The sequence below is a fragment of the Theropithecus gelada genome, chromosome 19 (assembly GCF_003255815.1).
Source record: "Theropithecus gelada isolate Dixy chromosome 19, Tgel_1.0, whole genome shotgun sequence".
NCBI lineage: Eukaryota > Metazoa > Chordata > Mammalia > Primates > Cercopithecidae > Theropithecus > Theropithecus gelada.
In genome coordinates this window covers 26,930,630-26,949,089 of record NC_037687.1, presented here as the reverse complement: position 1 = coordinate 26,949,089, position 18,460 = coordinate 26,930,630, and the positions used below count along the sequence as shown (strand labels likewise).

The following is an 18,460-nucleotide window of genomic DNA, read 5'->3' as shown; positions in this document are numbered from 1 at the left end:
TCCATGAGAGCTTGAGTCCTGAGCGCTGCCTGCCTGTCCCTGCATCTCCCACGAACCAGGTTGCACCAGACTGCCTCTGACTCACCGCGGAGGCCCCGGCGTCACCCACCCAGGGCCCCAGGGATGTCTGCTGAAGTGAGAACAAGGACAGAGATGCCCCCTGGGGTTTCCTCCTGCCCAGTCCTGGGGGATGTCAGTGACGGGAGCCGGGGCGTGTGTTAAAAAGGAACTTTATTGGGTGTTGGGGATTCAGATGAGATCCATGAGGATGTCGTCCTCCATGACGCTGGGCTGCAGGCCCGGCTGGGGGACCGGGCCTCGGGGACCCCCGCTCAGCAGCATCTGACCTGAGGGGCAGTGGGGAAGGGACTGCATCTCCCAGTAGGCCCTTGGGCCCAGGAGGGCCCAGAGGCACTAAGTTTTCTAGGCAGCCCTTGGGGGACCCAACAGAAGCACCTTCTAACCCCATCTAATTACAAATATGCTGTTTCCCATGAGCCTTTGGGAGCCCTTCTCTAAAACTACTTCTCTGGCCCTAAGACCACATTTCCCAGCAATCCCAGGAGCACACACAGGAGGATCATGGGAAACACTCTTAACCCACTAGGTCTTTGGACCCATGGGCTGTACTTTCCCAGAGTCCTCAGAGCTCTGCAGCCCGTGGGGGAACCCTCATTCTTGGATCCTATGTCTTTACTTCCCAGGAGCACTTGGTCTCGGTGCTCTAGCCCAGGAGCTGCTGGGACACTCAGTCCAGACCTCTGCCCTCCCCCGGGTCCCCTTACCTGGCAGTGGAGCCCGCGGGGGAAGTTGTGCGGGCCAGGACTGGGCAGGTGGTGGATGCAGGAGTGGGGGCCCCAACTGGGGCTGCCCCAGGCCCTGGTGTGGCGGGGGCAGCAGCGCAGGAGCCCCTGGTGGCTGGAGGTGGTGGAGGGAGGCCTGGGGTGGGGGCACCCCAGTCTGCGGCTGGGAGAACACAGAGAGTGGCTCAGAGGCTCCTGATAGAGACTCTCCACCTCTCAACACAGACACTGCTCAGAGATCGCATCAGCTAGTGGTGAGGGAAAGTTTTTCTTCAAAGGTAGGGGATGGACAGAGAGAAGGCGGTCTGTCTTCTGCCTAAAGCCCTGGGCGGGTCTCCATTCACGCCCACTGACCACAGTCAACCTCCCTCCTCCCAGACAACAGGACCAGAACCGCCAGGGCCAGGATCTGGAACTCCCACCACCCCACCCCCACATCTCACCGGTGGCGGGTTGAGGAGGAGGCTTCGCAGCTGGGGGTTGGCCCCAGGGTTCTGAGGCCGAAGGATGGGTCCAGGAGGGGGTGGGCCAGAAGCTGTTCCAGGAGGGCCTTGGGGGGCACCTGGGGGGGGCTGGGCAGTACCTTGGGGCTGGGGCTGCCCCGTGGCCCCAGAGGCCCCTACAGTACCCTGAGGCTGGGACTGCGGTGGGCGGAGCTGGAGCTGGTGGGAAGAGACACAGGGGTGAGGGAGACGGGCCTCACGTCCCTCCTGCAGGCACAGAGAGCAGCCTCTGGGGCCTCCCCCACCCAGCCCCCACTCCGCCAGCCCTGTCCTCACCAAATTCTGTGAGGGCCTCGCTTGGTCCTCCAGAATGGGCCCCAGCCCTGGGGGTGCCTGCTGTCCCCCCATCTGCATGAGGAGAGAGGGGCAGGTCAGTAACTGAGGGTGGTGGCGTCCTGAATCTGAGGCAGGAGGACCTGTGCCCTGAGGGGAATTCGTAAGGAGATAGGGACATTCTCTTTGGGGGTGAGTGGTCTGGGAGGGACGCTGTATGCTCCAAGGTCCCCAGTAGGAAGCTCTGTGTCAAGGCTTTGATGTGGGTGCTGAAAAAGGAGAGAGACTGCAAGAAAATATGAGTGGGACTTAGCTTAGGGGTGCCATGTATTGGGAGAAGGGTGGGCATCTGTGGTCCTGGAGATCCCGGGGGGCCATGTGGGGCCCGGGCAGGAGGGGGTCGCAGTGCTGGTTTGGGGACTGTGACCACTCACTCCTCGCTGCTGCTGCTCCAGCTTCTGCTGCTGGACCTGCTTGTGGTTGGTGATGACCTGCCGGATGCCGTTGACGAAGCCGCTCTGGTCATAAGGGATGAGGCCCATGAAAATCTTCTTCTTGGACGAGTACAGGAGCATGAGCACACGCACCTCACAGGGCGCCGTGTGGGGGAAGTGCACGCAGCCCGCCTGGGTGGACAACAGCTCTTCAGAACCATTTATGCCCTGAAAGAGGCAGCCCTGACCCCCTCCCCATTCGAGAAGATTCTAGAGGCCCCCTGGGCAAGGGGAGGTGAGGTTTCTGCTATAGAAGGTTGAGGAGAACAGGTGTGCTGTGGGCTGCTCCAGAGACAGAAACTGAGGCACTCAGGGCAAGCTGGGGTTCTGGCTGCGCACTGAGAGGGAAAGTGGAAAGAAAGCGCTGGAGCCCAGCTCTTCAACCTTTGGCCATCACCTGCTCCTCATGGGATGCCCCAGTTTCCTTGGGCATTAAATGCCACGGCTGCCTCCTTAAAGGGCTGCTGAGAGTCACCGCCGTGACAGAGAGGCTTAGATGCAGAGCACGGTACCCACAGGCCTGTGATCAACGGTGGTGTCGGACCCCGGGCCTCAAGAGATCCTCCAGGCCTCAGCATCGGCCAGTGTACCCCACGGGGAGTGCTCCCACATCACAGGGTCGCTGTGACTATGGGATGTCCGATCCACAGCAAGAGCCCTGCCCGAGGCTCAGCCCACAGGAAGCACCCAGGAAACATCACTGGTCATCAGGGGGGTAACACATGGAGCATTCAGGGCAGGGGCTCCTGAGGGAGGCGAGGCTGACCTTGGCCAAGTGAGCTGACTTCTCTGAGCCTCAGTTTCCTGCCTGAGACAGACACTGCTAGCTGCCTAATCCATATCCAAGTGTCCTCCTCCCTTGCATTCCCAATGCCATCTGGGGCTGCAACATGTCCCAGCCCCAGACAGTCATGGATATCTGCTCCCGGCAGCCTCCCATCAACTAGGTGCTGCCCAGTGGCCTAGGTCTGGGCCAGGAGGTGAAAGGGAGGCCGGCTCGGGAATCTGAGAAAGTCTCTGCTGTCTTGAAGAAAGGGAAATACACAGCCCCCTTCCCCTCCTTCATGAAGGCATACGGAATGCCTGGAGCCATGGGAGCTACCCTGTGACTATACAAGAGAGGTCAAGAGAACCACAGGGCCCTGCCCCTGATGTCACAGACCTATGAAACCAACCCCAATAGCTGGCCCCCTCTGGATGTCCTGTTCTGTGCCAAAAAATAAATGCCTGCTCCTACAACGCCTGTCCTCTCAGAACTCAGCTGCCACAGTGTGGCCATGTGGACAGGCCATGTGCAGACACTGCGATGGCCGGTCCTAGCCAAGCCCCAGCCAACAGCCAGTGCTGTGTGAGGAGCTGTTTTTGTTTGTTTTGTTTTTTGAGATGGAGTCTCACTCTGTCCCAGGCTGGAGTGCAGTGGTGCGATCTTGGCTCACTGCAAGCTCCGCCTCCCGGGTTCACGCCATTCTCCTGCCTCAGCCTCCGGAGCAGCTGGGACTACAGGCGTCCGCCACCACGCCCGGCTAATTTTTTGTATTTTTAGTAGAGACAGGGTTTCACCGTGTTAGTCAGGACGGTCTCAATCTTCCTGACCTCGTGATCCGCCCACCTCGGCCTCCCAAAGTTCTAGGATTACAGGCGTGAGCCACCACGCCCGGCCTATGAGGAGTGCCTATTTTGAACATCCAGCCCAGTCAAGCTTTCAGACGATCAGAGTCTCAGCTGCCATCTGATGGCAATTCCATGAGAGTCCCCAAGCGAGATGGCCACTGAGCCCAGGTGACTCACAGAATCATAAGAGAAAATTTTTTCTGAGTGCCCCCAATTATCTATTTGTTTGGAAAACTATGTCATTTGCAGCCAGAAGCACTCCTAACTCTCAGGAATGCCTTCTTCACACGGTTCTGTGAGGATCCCATGAGGTGATCCCTAAGGTCCTCTTTCGTGCAGGAGTGCCTGGTGCACAGAAGTAACTGATCTGCTCCTTCCCCGAGTTACAAGGTGAACTATGTCTCCCAGAAAGCTATGCTGAGGCTGGGTGCGGTGGCTCACACTGGTAATCCTAGCACTTTGGGAGGCCAAGGCGGCAGATCACTTGAGGTCAGAAGTTCGAGACCAGCCTGGCCAACGTGGTGAAACCCTGTCTCTACTAAAAAATACAGAAATTAGTCAGGCATAGTGGCACACGCTTGTAATCCCAGCTACTCGGGAGGCTGAGGCAGGAGAATCGCTTGAACCCGGGAGACAGAAGTTGCTGTGAGCCAAGATTGCACTACTACATTCCAGCCTGGGTGACAAGAATGAAACTCTGTCTCAAAAAACAAAACCAGAAAGCTAAACTGAGGTTCCAGTCTCCAGCACCTTTTCCAGACTCTATCTGGAAAGAAAGTCTTTGCAGTTGTAGTAAGATGAGGTCAGGAAAATGGGGCCTAATCCAAAATGATTGATGTCCTTATAAGCACAGGGACACAGAGATACAGAAAATGCCACACAGAGACACACACAGAGGGAAGACAGCCACAGGATCAAGGAAGACCCTGGAGCGATGCCATCTGCAGCCTGGGGTTACTGGCCAGAAGAGGCAATGAGGAGGCCTTCCCTCGAGCCTCTAGAGAGAGCGCGGTCCTGCCAACTCCCTGACCTTGGGCTTCTGGCCTCTAGAACTGGGATTGAACACGTTTCTGTTGTTTTGAGCCCCTCTGCTTGTGGTAATGTGTTACCGCAGCCACAGGAAACGAACACATCCCATAAACCCATGCCAGAATCAACAGCTTCCTCCTAACTGCTCCAGTCACATCCAGCTCACATTTTTAATGTGGAATATCCCTCAATCTGGTGCATACGATGATTATAATAAAAGTCAAGGCTCTAGAAGAAAGGCGAGGAACCTAAGGGCATGAAGTCCACCCAACCATCAAAAACGGCTTCCGTGGGCCCAGGCACTCTGGGATTCCCTTCAAAGGTCAGCAGAAAGCAGTACAAGAGTTAATGCCCCTCGGCCCCCAATGCCCTGGACTCACGAAGCCATTGCCCATGATGCGGTAGAGGCCTTTGAGAGACTCCAGGTCCTTGTTGGTGAAATGGAACTGGACCATCCTTGAGTTCCGGAACAAAGGGCCCAGGGTGGTCTGCGGGAGACACAGAAGTCAGCTGGCATGTTGGTGTGGGCAAGTGAGGTGGGGACACGAGGCAGGGAGTGGGGGTAGGGCAGGGAACAGGGAAGAGACAGTAGGGTGAGGGCTGCCTGGCAGCAGGGCTGGCCCTCCACCACCACTCACCAGCAGCTGCTGGGGGATGAGCTGCATGATCAGCTTCTGGGGCCACTGCTCGGTCTTCCTGGGGGGGTGATGCCAGGAGAGGTGTGAGGAGGGGGCCAGCCCCAGCCCCACCGCACCCCACCCAACAGTCACCTACAGGTTCTCGCCATGATTCACATAGACCTGGCAGGGCAGTGACCGTGTCAGCTTGGTATTGGCATCCACTGAGGCAGGTTTGGGTTTCTGAGGGGGAAAAAGAGCATGTCAAAGTAAAAAGGGCCATAAGCCTCAGTCCCCTTGAGCCCTCATGTCCTAGCCTGCTGGCCCCAAAGCTCAGGATGTTCCCCAGTTTAAGTCCCATGAGCCCCTGGCCCCTCCTCCAGACCAGCAAACCTTCAATTCCTCAAATGTTAGGGCTACGTGCCCGGCCCCTAAATCCCACAATCCACTGTGCCCCAGGTGCTACATCACCTGGGCCCTTCTCTGGGCCCCAAATCCTAAGCTTTTCTGGGTTCTTTGCATGGGGACTCTCTTCTGTACCGCAAGTCCCACTGCTCCATGGGGCTCCTGGCCTGGTCCCGGATCCCACGGGTCCAGCCCAAGGAATGCCCCCAAACCCAGCATTGCAAACCCCATGCATGTGACCCATGAGTCCCACATGCCCAGCCCCACGGCCCCAGGAGTCCCAAGTGCCCAATGGACCCTCAGGCCCCTCACCTCCTGCCACTCGAGGACCCCGCTCCATGCCAGAAGCTTATTGGAGACTGACTGCTGCCCACCGAGGGCTGGGGCTCCTAGCTGGGCTGGGGAAGGGCCACTCACCCCTCCTGGGGCCACAGTGCCTGCCTGCCAGAGAGGAGGAAGGAGGGCCATGAGAATGGGGAAAGAGGGGGGCCTCCGGGGGCCATCCTGTGAGGGCAAACCAGGAAGAAGGAAAGGCCCCTTCTTCTGCTCATCCATTCCCAGAACAGCACTTGGCCAGCCCCAGGACCCCAAATGCTTGGATGCTGCAGGATTCAAGGACTCGTAAGCTGTGTGATGCCCCGGACTCCCAAACCCAGGGATTCCCTGGGTTTCTCAGAACAGCCCTGACCCACCTGGAGCCATGAGCCTCCCCACTCCGTCCCCAGACCCTCATCTCAGGCATCTGCAGCACACGTACCACGAACCCCCAAGGCCCCAGGGCCACCAGATCCACACCCCCCTGGAAGGCAAATGACTCATCCTCTAACTGTCCCAGCTGTGGGCAGCAGGAGGAAGGAGTGGGGGCAGGAGGCGTGCAGGCACCTACCATGGACGGTGCCCCGGGCTGCGCTGTGGGAGCCAGACCAGAGCCAGGGGCCACGGTGGAGACCAGACTGGGCTGGGAAGCAGGTGGTGGTTTGGGGGCACCAGGGGGTCCTGGGGGTAGTTGGGGAGCTGGGGCCTGGCTGAAGGGGGGACCAACTCCAGGAGCAGCTTGCTGGAGAGGGGTGATGGGCGAGACTGTGGGAGAGACCAAGGGAAGAAGTGAGGAACAAGTGTGTAGAGGGAGGCCTGCCTGGCCCCTGCCTGCCCCTTCATTCTCGCCCCAGGACTCACAGCGAGGGCCCAGCCCAGCCTTCTGGTTCTTGGCGGCCTCCACTGCATTCTGGGCGGCCACCTGAGCTGCACTCAGGTTCCCAGGAACCTGTGGGTAGAAGGGAAGAAGGAAAGGGACTGGTGAGGACCATGGCCCTCCAATCCTGGTGTCCCACGAGGTCACACCACCCACGGCTCCACAAGGCACAGCTGCCCCAGCTGGGAGAGCTCAGGAGCTCACGACACCCATCACCTAGCAGATGAGCTTCCGTGGCCCCAGGAGTCCCACCCTCCCAATGTCCCATGGGACTCCCATCATCCCACAAGCTCCAACATGCAACTAGATCTCTCCCCAGGGGCCAGGGCTCCAGCAAGTCCCCCGAAGCATGTCCCTTCCTGGAAACATCCATACCTGGTACTGCGGGGGGACAGGGGGCAGAGGCTGCTGGGGAGCTGCTGAGAGAGTGGCACCGGAGGGTGCGGCAGGAGGCAGGGGGACTGGCTGCTTTGGCTGGAGGGGGCCTGGGGCAGAGCCACCCCCAACTGAGAGCAGGAGGGATGGCCAACCCCGGAAAGAAGGGATTCAAGATGGAGAGAGGGGAGAGAAATCCAAAATCCAAGTCAGAGGGAGCTGGGGAAACACGTCGAGCCCCCGATCCCCGCGCACGGTGCCCAGGCCTCACCGGGCAGCACGAGCCCCCGAACCAGCACCATGTGCCTTGGGTCCTGGCTCACATCTGTCGGAGGCTGCAGTGGCTCTAGCAAGGCCGGTGGGGCTGCCTTCTCAAACAGAAGCCGAAGTGCAGGCAGCTTCCGGGGAGACACGATGGAGAAGTGGATCCCCCGCTATAGGAGAGAGACCCAGCAGTCATGACGGGCCCCCTCCATAGGGGTGTCGGGGCCAGCCCCCAACCTACCACAGCTGCTGTGTGGCTGGACAGCACCAGTCCTACAACCACAATTCCCACTAGGCTTTGTGGCAGGAGACCCTGAAACCTGGTATTGCCTGCCCCGGGAGACTCTACGTTCTGGTTTTGTCAGTAAGACTAAGTGGGCTAGGTGTGGAGGCTCACGTCTGTAATCCCAGGATTTTGTGAGACCAACTCAGGCAGATCACGTGAGGCCAGGAGTTCGAAAGCAGCCTGGCCAACATGGTGAAACCTCGTCTCTACTAAAGATACAAAAATTAGCTGGGCGTGATGGCGGGCGTCTATAATCCCAGCTACTCGGGAGGCTGAAACACGAGAATTGCTTGAACCCAGGAGGCAGAGGCTGCAGTAAGCCAAGATCACACCACTGCACTCCAGCCTGGGTAACAGAGCCAGACTCTGTTTCAAAAAAAGAGAGTAAGCAAAGCTGGTCGCCAGTCTGTGACTATTCTGTGACTGAGTCCAGGCCCCCAGTGCCTCCTCCCTCAGACCCAGGAGTCCAGGCCCCCAGTGCCTCCTCCCTCAGACCCAGGAGTCCAGGCCCTCAGTGCCTCCTGCCTCAAACCCAAGAATCCTGGCCCCCAGACCCTCCTCCCTCAGACCCTGGAGTCTTCACCTCCCCAATCTGCTGCACGAGATTCTCAGTTGTGCATCCAGAGTACGTGGTGCTCTCAACAGCAGGCAACAGGTATGGGGGCGAGTTGCAGATGAGGAGGCAGACCCGGTGCGTCTGGCCACTACCAGGAATGAGAGAAGACATGGAGCCGGCAGCAACAGGGGCCCTGAGAAGGAACCCAGACCCAGCACCAGTGGAGGCGCACATATTCAGCCTCATATGGAATCAGAAGCAACGCCCATAATTTACAGCTGACAACACTGAGGCCCTGAGAGGTTCTGGAATGTGCTCTCCGTCACCCAGCAGGCAGGGCACGCAGGAGTGACACCCACAGTTGGCACTGCTTCCTGATGGGGACGCTGAGACCAGGCACTGCCCAGACCTCCCCCAAGAACAAACCTGCAGCCTCCTGGCTCAGCGTGCTTGGGGACACAGAGCCCATGCCCTATAGGGTGAGGCTAGAGGTAGAGCCACTCGACAGGCAAAGTGGTTCCGGGCCAGGCAGAGAGAGACTGACCCAGCCTGGGCAGACGGGGCACTCACATCTGCTCACGCATCTTCTTGAAGTCATCAAACAGCTGCAAGGCTGTGCTGAGTCCTTCCGCGATGAGGCTGCAGCTCTCGCCACCCCCGCCCATGAACCTGTAGGGGCAGAGCAGTCAGCCCCCAGGGTTGCCATCATCCCTGCCCCCAGGCCATGCTTGAAGAGCCTGCTCCCATGCTATCCCCCAACCTTTCCTGGAGATGACAGGGACACCGCTGAGTTCCCTACCCGATCCCTGGTGCTAGCACAGCATCAGTACCAGACAGGACAGGGGACACTTGTTGTGTGCGTTTTTTTGTTTTTTTGAGATGGAGTCTTGCTCTGTCACCCAGGCTGGAATGCAGTGGCGCAATCTCGGCTCACTGCAAGCTCCGCCTCCCAGGTTCATGCCATTCTCCTGCCTCAGCCTCCTGAGTAGCTGGAACTACAGGTGCCCGCCACCACGCCCAGCAAATTTTTTGTGTTTTTAGTAGCGACAGGGTTTCACCGTGTTCGCCAAGATGGTCTCGGTCTCCTGACCTCATGATCCACCCGCCTCGGCCTCCCAAAGTGCTGGGATTACAAACGTGAGCCACCGCGCCCAGTCGACATTTATTGTCTTAATCATGAGGACTGGGAGGGAATGGGAAAGGGCTGGGAACCCCAAGCCTAGGATCCTGTGCTGACTCCAACCCTGGAGTGACTGACTCCCTGCCCAGCCTCCTGCTGTCCCCTTCCCTCTCTGGCTGTCTGCTCCAAATCAGTCCTGGCCCCACTTCACCTTCCTGGCCAGAGATGGGGGCCTCCTCTGTCCTCCCAGTCTTATGGGCTGAAGTGTGCCCCCCTCAAAAAGACAGGTTGAGGTCCTAAGTCCCAGTACCTCAGAAGGTGACCTGATTTGGAAAGACCTTTACACAGGTAATCGAGTTAAATTGCAGACCCTAATCCACTATGGCTGGTGTCTGTGAAAAGCAGAAACGTGGACACGGACACACATACAGAGGGAAGACACAGGGACACAAAGAGACACAGGGAGAGGGCACGTGAGGATGGGTGATGCAGCCTCAGCCAGGAAGGTCTGGGCGCACCAGGCGCCGGGAGAGGCAGAAGGGCCCTTCCCCTATAAGGTTTCAGAGACAGCCTGGCCCTACCACCTGGATTTTGGACTTCCAGCCTCCAAGACCCTGAGACATCGATTTCCCTTCTTCTGGCCAGTTTCTCATACTTTACTACAGCAGCCTGGGAAACTAACACATACAGACTCTCGTTTCTCCTCCGCCTGATCTGCAGTCGCATCGCAGCATCTGTCCCACATGGGTTGTGGCCTGGGGATGGCCTCTCCTCAAGGGCAGCTGTGGTTGCCACCATTCTTCCAGTCACATAGTTGTAAGAGGCTGATCTTTGCTGCAGGGGACGTGTGTGGAGACTGAGCGCCCCTCTGAGGGTCTTGAGGGCCCTGTCCCTCTGAAATGTGGTCTCTGACCCTACCTCCCCCAAGGCCGGGATGGGGTCTGAGTCCTCTCTCACCCCCAGGCTTGCCCACCACAGTGGGGCACACGGGAGGCCTCAGGAAATGTAAGCTAAATGAACAAATGGCTACAGGCCCAACCGTGTTCATCAAGGCTGGAACCAACCCAGGCCCTTGGCCTGGCATCCGAGGCCTTTGAGTCCTGCACCCTGCTCTCCTGCTCCATGCCCGCGCCTATAGGTCCTCTCGACTGATGAAGCCCAGACATCCAGGTCTCTGCATGTGCTGGAACACACCCATTCCAGCCCAGATGGAATCCAGTGAAGCTACGACACCCATCCTGGTGTGCCCTCCTGCAGGAAGCCTTCCCTACGTGCCACCTAATTTTAGGGCCTGCCCTTAATCACATCATAGATCACCTGATACTGCAGCTGTCAAGCTTCTCTCCACACCATGTGCAGTCCTCCATGAGAGACACCAAGGTGTCTGAGCCCCAGGTCACACAAGGCCTAGGAACCGTCTGCTGAGTACTCAGCGCACTGGAGGCCTGGCAGGGCCATGCGGCAGGGCATATTTTATAATGCCTGGAGACATTTTTGGTTGTCACACCTTTGGGAGGGGGCTACTGGTATCTAGTGAGTAGGGGCCAAGGATGCTGTTAAACATCCTACAATACCCAGGACAGCCCCCACTACAAGAAATGATTGTGTCCACAGGGTCACTAAGGCCAAGGATGAGAAACTCTGCTCTATGTCACCTACAAATTCCAGCTATCACAAAGGGAAAGCTTCTGTGTCACCTTTTCACTATACATCCTGCAACCAGCACTTGTACACACATCCTGGAACAAAGCAGATGCTCAACAAACACCTGCTCCAGAAGCGTACAGAGGTAACGGCAGCTACTACGAACAGGTGTTGTTTAATGAACCCTGACTGCACACCAGGCCCTAAGTGAAACACAGTACACAACTTAGCTCCTGTGATCCTTCTAACAGGGAGATACACACTACAATTATCCATCTGCAAACCAGGAAAGTGAGGCACAAAATCCTAGCAAACACTTACATAGCACTTAATACATGCCAGGAACTGTATTAAACAGTCATCAACTAACTTAATTCTCCAAACATCCCTATGAGATTGTGGTACCCAGCCCCCAATACAGCACCCAGCAATTCAGCCTCTTGTAATTCACACCCTGTGCAGTCTCCTCCTACACTGAATGGGACAGGCTTATACTGCACACTAAATGCAATATGGCAGAAGTGGACTTGGCACCGCAGCTCAGGCCCGTAATCTCAGCACTCCAGCACTTAGGGAGGTCAAGGCAGGAGGATCGCTTGAGGCCAGGAGGTCAAGACCAGTCTGAGCAACACAGCAAGACTTCATCTCTACAAGAATTAAAATAAAGAAATCAGTCATGCATGGTGGTGCCCACCTGTAGTCCTAGCTACTCAGGAGCCTGAGGTGGGAGGATCACTCCAGCCCAAGAGGTTGAGGCTGCAGCAAGCTATGATCCCACCACTGCACTCCAGCCTGGGCAACAGAGCAAGACCCTGTCTCAGGTTAAAAAAAAGAATGTGGGCCGGGCGTGGTGGCTCAAGCCTGTAATCTCAGCACTTTGGGAGGCCGAGACGGGCAGATCACGAGGTCAGGAGATCGAGACCATCCTGGCTAACACGGTGAAACCCCGTCTCTACTAAAAAATACAAAAAACTAGCCAGGCGTGGTGGTGGCGCCTGTAGTCCCAGCTACTCGGGAGGCTGAGGCAGGAGAACGGCGTAAACCCAGGAGACGGAGCTTCCAGTGAGCTGAGCTGAGATCCGGCCACTGCACTCCAGCCTGGGCGACAGCGAGACTCTGTCTCCAAAAAAAAAAAAAAAAAAAGAATGTAACAGGAATAATGACATGTAACTTCCAAGACTTGATTACAAAGAGCCTAGTGGGGCCTCTGGGTGCAGCGGCTCATGCCTGTAATCCTAGCACTTAGGGATGTTGAAGTGGAGGATCACTTGAGACCAGGAGTTCAAAACCAGCCTGGGCAACATTGCAGGACCTCGACTCTACAAAAAACTATTGTTTTTGAGACAGGGTCTCACTCAGTCACCCAAGCTGGAGCGCAGTGGCACGATCTCTCCACTTCCTGGGTTCAAGTGATTCTCCTGCCTCAGCCTCCTGAGTGGCGAGGATTACAGGTACATGTCACCACACCCGACTAATTTTTGTATGTGGTTCTTTTTGTTTTTTTTGAGACGGAGTTTTGCCCTGTCACCCAGGCGCGATCTCAGCTCACTGCAAGCTCTGCCTCTCGGGTTCACGCCATTCTCCTGCCTCAGCCTCCTGAGTAGCTGGGACTGCAGGTGCCCAACACCACGCCCGGCTAATTTTTTGTATTTCTTTTTTTTTTTTTTTTTGAGACGGAGTCTCGCTCTGTCGCCCAGGCTGGAGTGCAGTGGCCAGATCTCCGCTCACTGCAAGCTCCGCCTCCCGGGTTCGCGCAATTCTCCTGCCTCAGCCTCCCGAGCAGCTGGGACTACAGGCGCCCGCCACCTCGCCCGGCTAGTTTTTTTGTATTTTTAGTAGAGACAGGGTTTCACCGTGTTAGCCAGGATGGTCTCGATCTCCTGACCTCGTGATCCGCCCGTCTCGGCCTCCCAAAGTGCTGGGATTACAGGCTTGAGCCACCGCGCCCGGCCAATTTTTTGTATTTCTAGTAGACAGGAGGTTTCACCTTGTTAGCCAGGATGATCTCGACCTCCTGACCTCATGATCTGCCCGCCTCTGCCTCCCAAAGTGCTGGGATTACAGGCATGAGGCACCACGCTCGGCCATTTTTTTTATTTTTAGTAAAGACGGGGTTTCACCATGTTGGCCAGGCTGGTCTTGAACTCCTGACCTCAGGTGATCTGCCCGCCTTGGCCTCCCAAAGTGCTGGGATTACAGGCATGAGCCACCATGCCCAGCCACTACAAAAAAAAATTTATTTTTATTTTTTTTTATTTTAAGACAGTTTCACTCTTGTTGCTAAGGCTGGAGTGCAATGGTGTGATCTTGGCCTACCACAACCTCCACCTCCCGGGTTCAAGCTATTCTCCTACCTCAGCCTCCTGAGTAGCTGGGATTACAGGCATGCGCCTCCATGCCCGGCTAAGGCCTGTAATCTCAGCACTCCAGTACTTAAGGAGGTCAAGGCAGGAGGAGCGCTTGTATTTTTAGTAGAGACGGGGTTTCTCCATGTTGGTCAGGCTGGTCTGGAACTCCTGACCTCAGGTGATCCACCTGCCCCAGCCTCCCAAAGTGCTGGGATTACAGGCATGAGCCACCACGCCCGACCTACAAAAAAATTTTTAACAAATCAGCCAGGTGTGCTGGCATTTGGCTACAGTCCCTGCTACTCCAGCTACTTGGGAAGCTGAGGTGGGAGGATCACTTGAGCTTGAGCCCAGGAGGTCGAGGCTGCAGTGAGCCATGACTGAGCCACTGCACTCCAGCCTGGGTGACAGAGTGAAATCCTTCCTCAAAAAGAGGCCTGGGGCTTCCTCTTTGCTGTCTCTATTGGGTCACTCAATCTGAGGAATGCCAGTTGCCATGTCAGACAGTTAAGCAGCCCCATGGAGAGGTCTTGCGGCCAACAGCCACAGACTCACCACCTTGGGAGCCGATTCCCCACCACCAGTCAAACCCCCTGGATGGCTGCAATCCTGCCGACCTCTTGACTCTTGCCTTGTGAGACCCTCAGTCGAATCATCCAGCTAAGCCACTCCTGTGTCCCTGACTCACAGAAACTGCATTAGATAAATGTTTGCAGTATGAAGCCGTTAGTTTGGTGGTAATCTGTTATGCACCTAAGAATAATACAATGAAATACTAATACAAGTACTATCCACATCCCCAGTTCAGAGATGAGATACTAGGCACAGGGGGGACATGGACTCCTGGGTCTGAGAGTTAGTTCTGTGGTGGAAGAGCCAGGATTTGACCCCAGACTGCCTGACTCCAGAGTCTACAATGTCAAGTATCAAAATCTGATCCAGCGCCAGGTGTGGTGTTAAGGCAGGAAATTAAAGAAAAATAAAATTAAAAAGAAAGAGAAATAAGCTTTACTGTATTAGGCTGACTTGCCTGAGAGGCAGCAACAGACACAGCCCAGACCCAGGAAAAGTTTTGATAATATTATCTAATGTGCTCTTGGAGACTCTCCCAGCACTCCCTCAACATAGGGAGAAGAAAAAACAAATTTTCCTTTGTTTTATGGAATGCGTTTATAGATTTCTGTTCTCTGTAACTAATGACTTCAAGTATTCTCTTTTATCTAAGAAGTACAGTGAAGGTCATGAGAAGCCTGAGCTGCCTGGGCACCATAGTGAAGGTTATGGGATAAGCCCGTGCCTAGGCAAACCTAGATAACGGACATCTGGGTTGCATAGCAACGGTTATGTGTAATCCTGAGTTATAAACCTGTTACAACAATTTGATTAACTGTCTTTGTCCTGCCTCTGTATCCCTGCTTTCACGCCACTGTAAGTTTGCTTCAAGCTAGCCCACCCCCTTTTGTGAAGTGTGTATAAAAGTCAAGTGCTGTCTTTGTTCCAGGCCGTCTTTGGCCATGAGTCTGCTTGGGCCTGAGTGCACTCAATGAAAGATTCCCTTGCTTTAAGCGGAAGACTCTCTCCCGTCCTCCTCAATCCCGCAACAGTGGCTCACCCCCGTAATCCCAGCACTTTGGGAGGCTGAGGCAGGCAGATCACGTGAGGTCAGGAGTTCGAGACCAGCCTGGTCAACATAGCGAAACCCCGTCTCTACTAAAAATCAAAAAAATAAAAAATAGAAAAAAATTAGCTGGGCGTAGTGGCGTGTGCCTGTAATCCCAGCTACTCAGGAGGCTGAGGCAGAATCGCTTGAACCCGGGAGGTGCAGGTTGCAGTGAGCCAAGACTCTGCCACTGTACTCCAGCCTGGGAGACAGAGCAAGACTCTGTTTCAACGAAAAAAAAAAAAAAGGTCTGATTCAAGCCACAGAGGGATCTATCCTGGCTCTGACCCATCCCCCTGCATTGAGACTACAATGTACCCATCTGGAAAAGGAGAACGGGGTAGATAGAAAAAGAGAGGACAGAAAGGGGACAATCACACAGGAAGTACAAGGTGGCTGCTGGAGCTCAGCCAGGCCTCCCTGAATGGGAAGTTTTTCCTACTTCTAAACTGGTTGGCAACATTGCTGAGCACACAGAAGCCACAAAAGTGACTTCTGACAAAAACACAATCACCCTCAAAGTCCTTTAAATCGCTTCATGTATGAGATGTTTCCTGCAGCTCAAACCCAAGCCATCCCTCATTCACGGCCCCTCACAGGAACCCCAACCCACCCTAAGTGGGGGAAAAGCTCACTTAATGCCATCGAGCCAGGTGACAAACTCATAGGCGCTGCTGGTGGGAGCGTGACATTGTACATAGGACTCAGGAGCGCAGTCCACTGTGTTGAACACCACGAGGCTGTACTGGGTCCCTCCATACTGGGAGGGGAGAACAGAAAAACTTTTTTTTTATTTTTTATTTTTTTTTTTGAGACGGAGTCTCGCTCTGTCGCCCAGGCTGGAGTGCAGGGGCCGGATCTCAGCTCACTGCAAGCTCCGCCTCCCGGGTTCACGCCATTCTCAGGCCTCAGCCTCCCGAGTAGCTGGGACTACAGGCGCCCGCCACGTCGCCCGGCTAGTTTTTTGTATTTTTTAGTAGAGACGGGGTTTCACCGTGTTAGCCAGGATGGTCTCGATCTCCTGACCTCGTGATCCGCCCGTCTCGGCCTCCCAAAGTGCTGGGATTACAGGCTTGAGCCACCGCGCCCGGCCCAGAAAAACTTTTAATTTGGGATCTCAATTCTCTTTTCCCTCAGAGAAGGAATCAGGGTTCCCAGCTTCCTGTTCCTCCAGAACCAGGAACTCCTCAACTTCCTCCTTCCTCAGACCCAGGAATCTCAGCCCCATCCCCTCCTCCCTCAGACCCAAGAATCCAGACCCCCAGCCTCTCCTCCCTCAGATCCAGGAGTCCAGACCCCTCCTCCTCCCTCAGACCCAGGAGTCCAGACCCCGGCCCCTCCTCCCTCAGACCCAGGAGTCCAGGCCCCTCCTCCTCCCTCAGACCCAGGAGTCCAGACCCCCAGCCCCTCCTCCCTCAGACCCAGGAGTCCAGGCCCCTCCTCCTCCCTCAGACCCAGGAGTCCAGGCCCCCAGCCCCTCCTCCCTCAGACCCAGGAGTCCAGACCCCCAGCCCCTCCTCCCTCAGACCCAGGAGTTCCAAGACTCACGTCTCCCCCGAAGTCCGTCTCAGCAGGAGGACCACCATTAAAATACCTGTGAGGGTCGGAGGTGAAAGGTCGGAGTCAGGCAAGAAGCTGTGGAAACTGAAATGGGAGGGCGGGGTTAGAGCCGCGGAAACGGCACTCACTCGATGGCCGGCAGCAGGTAGTGCTTGCGGAGTCCCTCGAAGTAGGGTCCCAGGTTGGCCGTACCCTCAATCACAAACACCACGTCGGCCACCAGGCCCCCGGCGCGGGCCGGGCCCTCGGACCCGGGGACCATACCCCGTGCGGTAGCCGCCACCGCCACAGCCGCCGCAGCCGACACCGCGGAATGAGCGGAAATGCGCCTGCGCTGCGCGCGCACCCGCGCCGGGCGGTTGAGGGACGCTGGGAATGCGGCCATGTTTGTGCGGGGCACGCGCTGAGGCTTCGTTCTAGCTCCATCCTCCTTCGCCTCCACCGCGTGGAAGACTCAGAAAGGGCATAGTTAGCCCTTTTAGGGGCCTGATGGGTTCGACGGAATTCTTGTCAGGATTCTCAAGAGCGAAATAAATTGAAAGCGGCTCATTCAGCCGCCATCTTTGAGCGGGGCGTCTGGGTCCGCCTCTTGTCTCAAAGGGAGGGGCAGGAGACCTGGTTGCTATGCAACGCGTACGCTGCCCTTGTTTTCGTTTTTGTGTTTTGTTTCCTTTGTTTTCTTGTTTTTTGTTTTCGAAACGGGAGTCTCGCCCTGTCGCCCAGGCTGAAGTGCAGTGGCGCGATCTCGGCTCACTACAACCTCCGCCTCCCGGGTTCAAGCGATTCTCCTGCCTCAGCCTTCCGAGTAGCTGGGATTACAGGTGCCCGCCACCAGGCTCCGCTAATTTTTGTATTTTTAGTAGAGAAAGGGTTTCACCATGTGGGCCAGGCTGTTCTCGAACTCCTGACCTCAAGTGATTCGCCCGCCTTGGATTCCCAAAGTGCTAAGATTACAGTCCTGAGCCACAGCGCCGGGACCTCTGCCTTTGTTTTCTAACCGTTAGATTAAGTTTCTGATTCTGTTCTTTCGGGCGGGCAGACTGGGGGAGGGAGGCGAGAAGGATCCAATCACATCGGCGGAAACGAGGTTACTAGGCAACGCTTTAAGGTCGTCCTCAACTTGGAAGGGAGGGCAGTTGTTTTCCCCCTGAAAAGAAGCCGAACACCAACCCAAGTGTGGGTTGCTTAGCAACACCTGAGCGTTGTTTTCCGGGAGAGGAGCCAGAAACTGGCCTAGAACATAAATACATTCCAGGTAGATTAAAAATGTAAGTGCGACAAATGAAACTCGAAAACTATCTGAAGGAAAAAAATCTTAATGACTGCCATGGAGTTTCTTAGCACTACAGCAAAGTCAGAAAACGTAGTCTTTATTAATTTTTCCCAAAACACTGCATAAACCAAGTTGAAAAATACACTACCAACTGGAAAAATCTAACGTGTTTGTTGACAGAAATGTGCTACACAAATCTTATTGATGAATAATATAGAAAAATAGAAACACTGCATTACTATTATCTTTTTAATTTTAATTTTTATTTTTTGAGACAGGGTCTCTTTCTGTTGTGCAGGTTGGAGTGCAGTGGCCCAATCTTGGCTCACGGCAGCCTCTACTGCTCGCACTGGAGCCACTCTTCTGCCTGTAGAGCAGCTGGGACCACAGCCGCGCACCACCACTCCCAGCTAATTTTTAATTTTTTTTTTTTTTTTTTTTTTTTTT

The 18,460-nt window shown here is 55.6% G+C and overlaps 1 protein-coding gene across 1 annotated transcript; it reads right to left on the bottom strand.

Moving 5' to 3' along the window:
* Positions 1-213: 213 nt before the first annotated feature.
* MED25 (mediator complex subunit 25) lies at positions 214-17,290 on the bottom strand. Its single transcript, XM_025366616.1, has 18 exons — positions 16,869-17,290; positions 16,729-16,774; positions 15,816-15,940; positions 8,979-9,077; positions 8,436-8,556; positions 7,574-7,736; positions 7,303-7,433; positions 6,912-6,999; positions 6,622-6,815; positions 6,048-6,176; positions 5,488-5,573; positions 5,352-5,409; positions 5,094-5,201; positions 2,014-2,205; positions 1,583-1,654; positions 1,247-1,465; positions 786-966; positions 214-347 (listed from the first exon to the last, which is right to left on the bottom strand). The coding sequence occupies exons 1-18, from the start codon at positions 17,123-17,125 to the stop codon at positions 250-252; spliced, it is 2,367 nt and encodes a 788-aa protein (XP_025222401.1). The 5' UTR covers positions 17,126-17,290; the 3' UTR covers positions 214-249.
* Between the last annotated feature and the right edge of the window lie 1,170 nt (positions 17,291-18,460).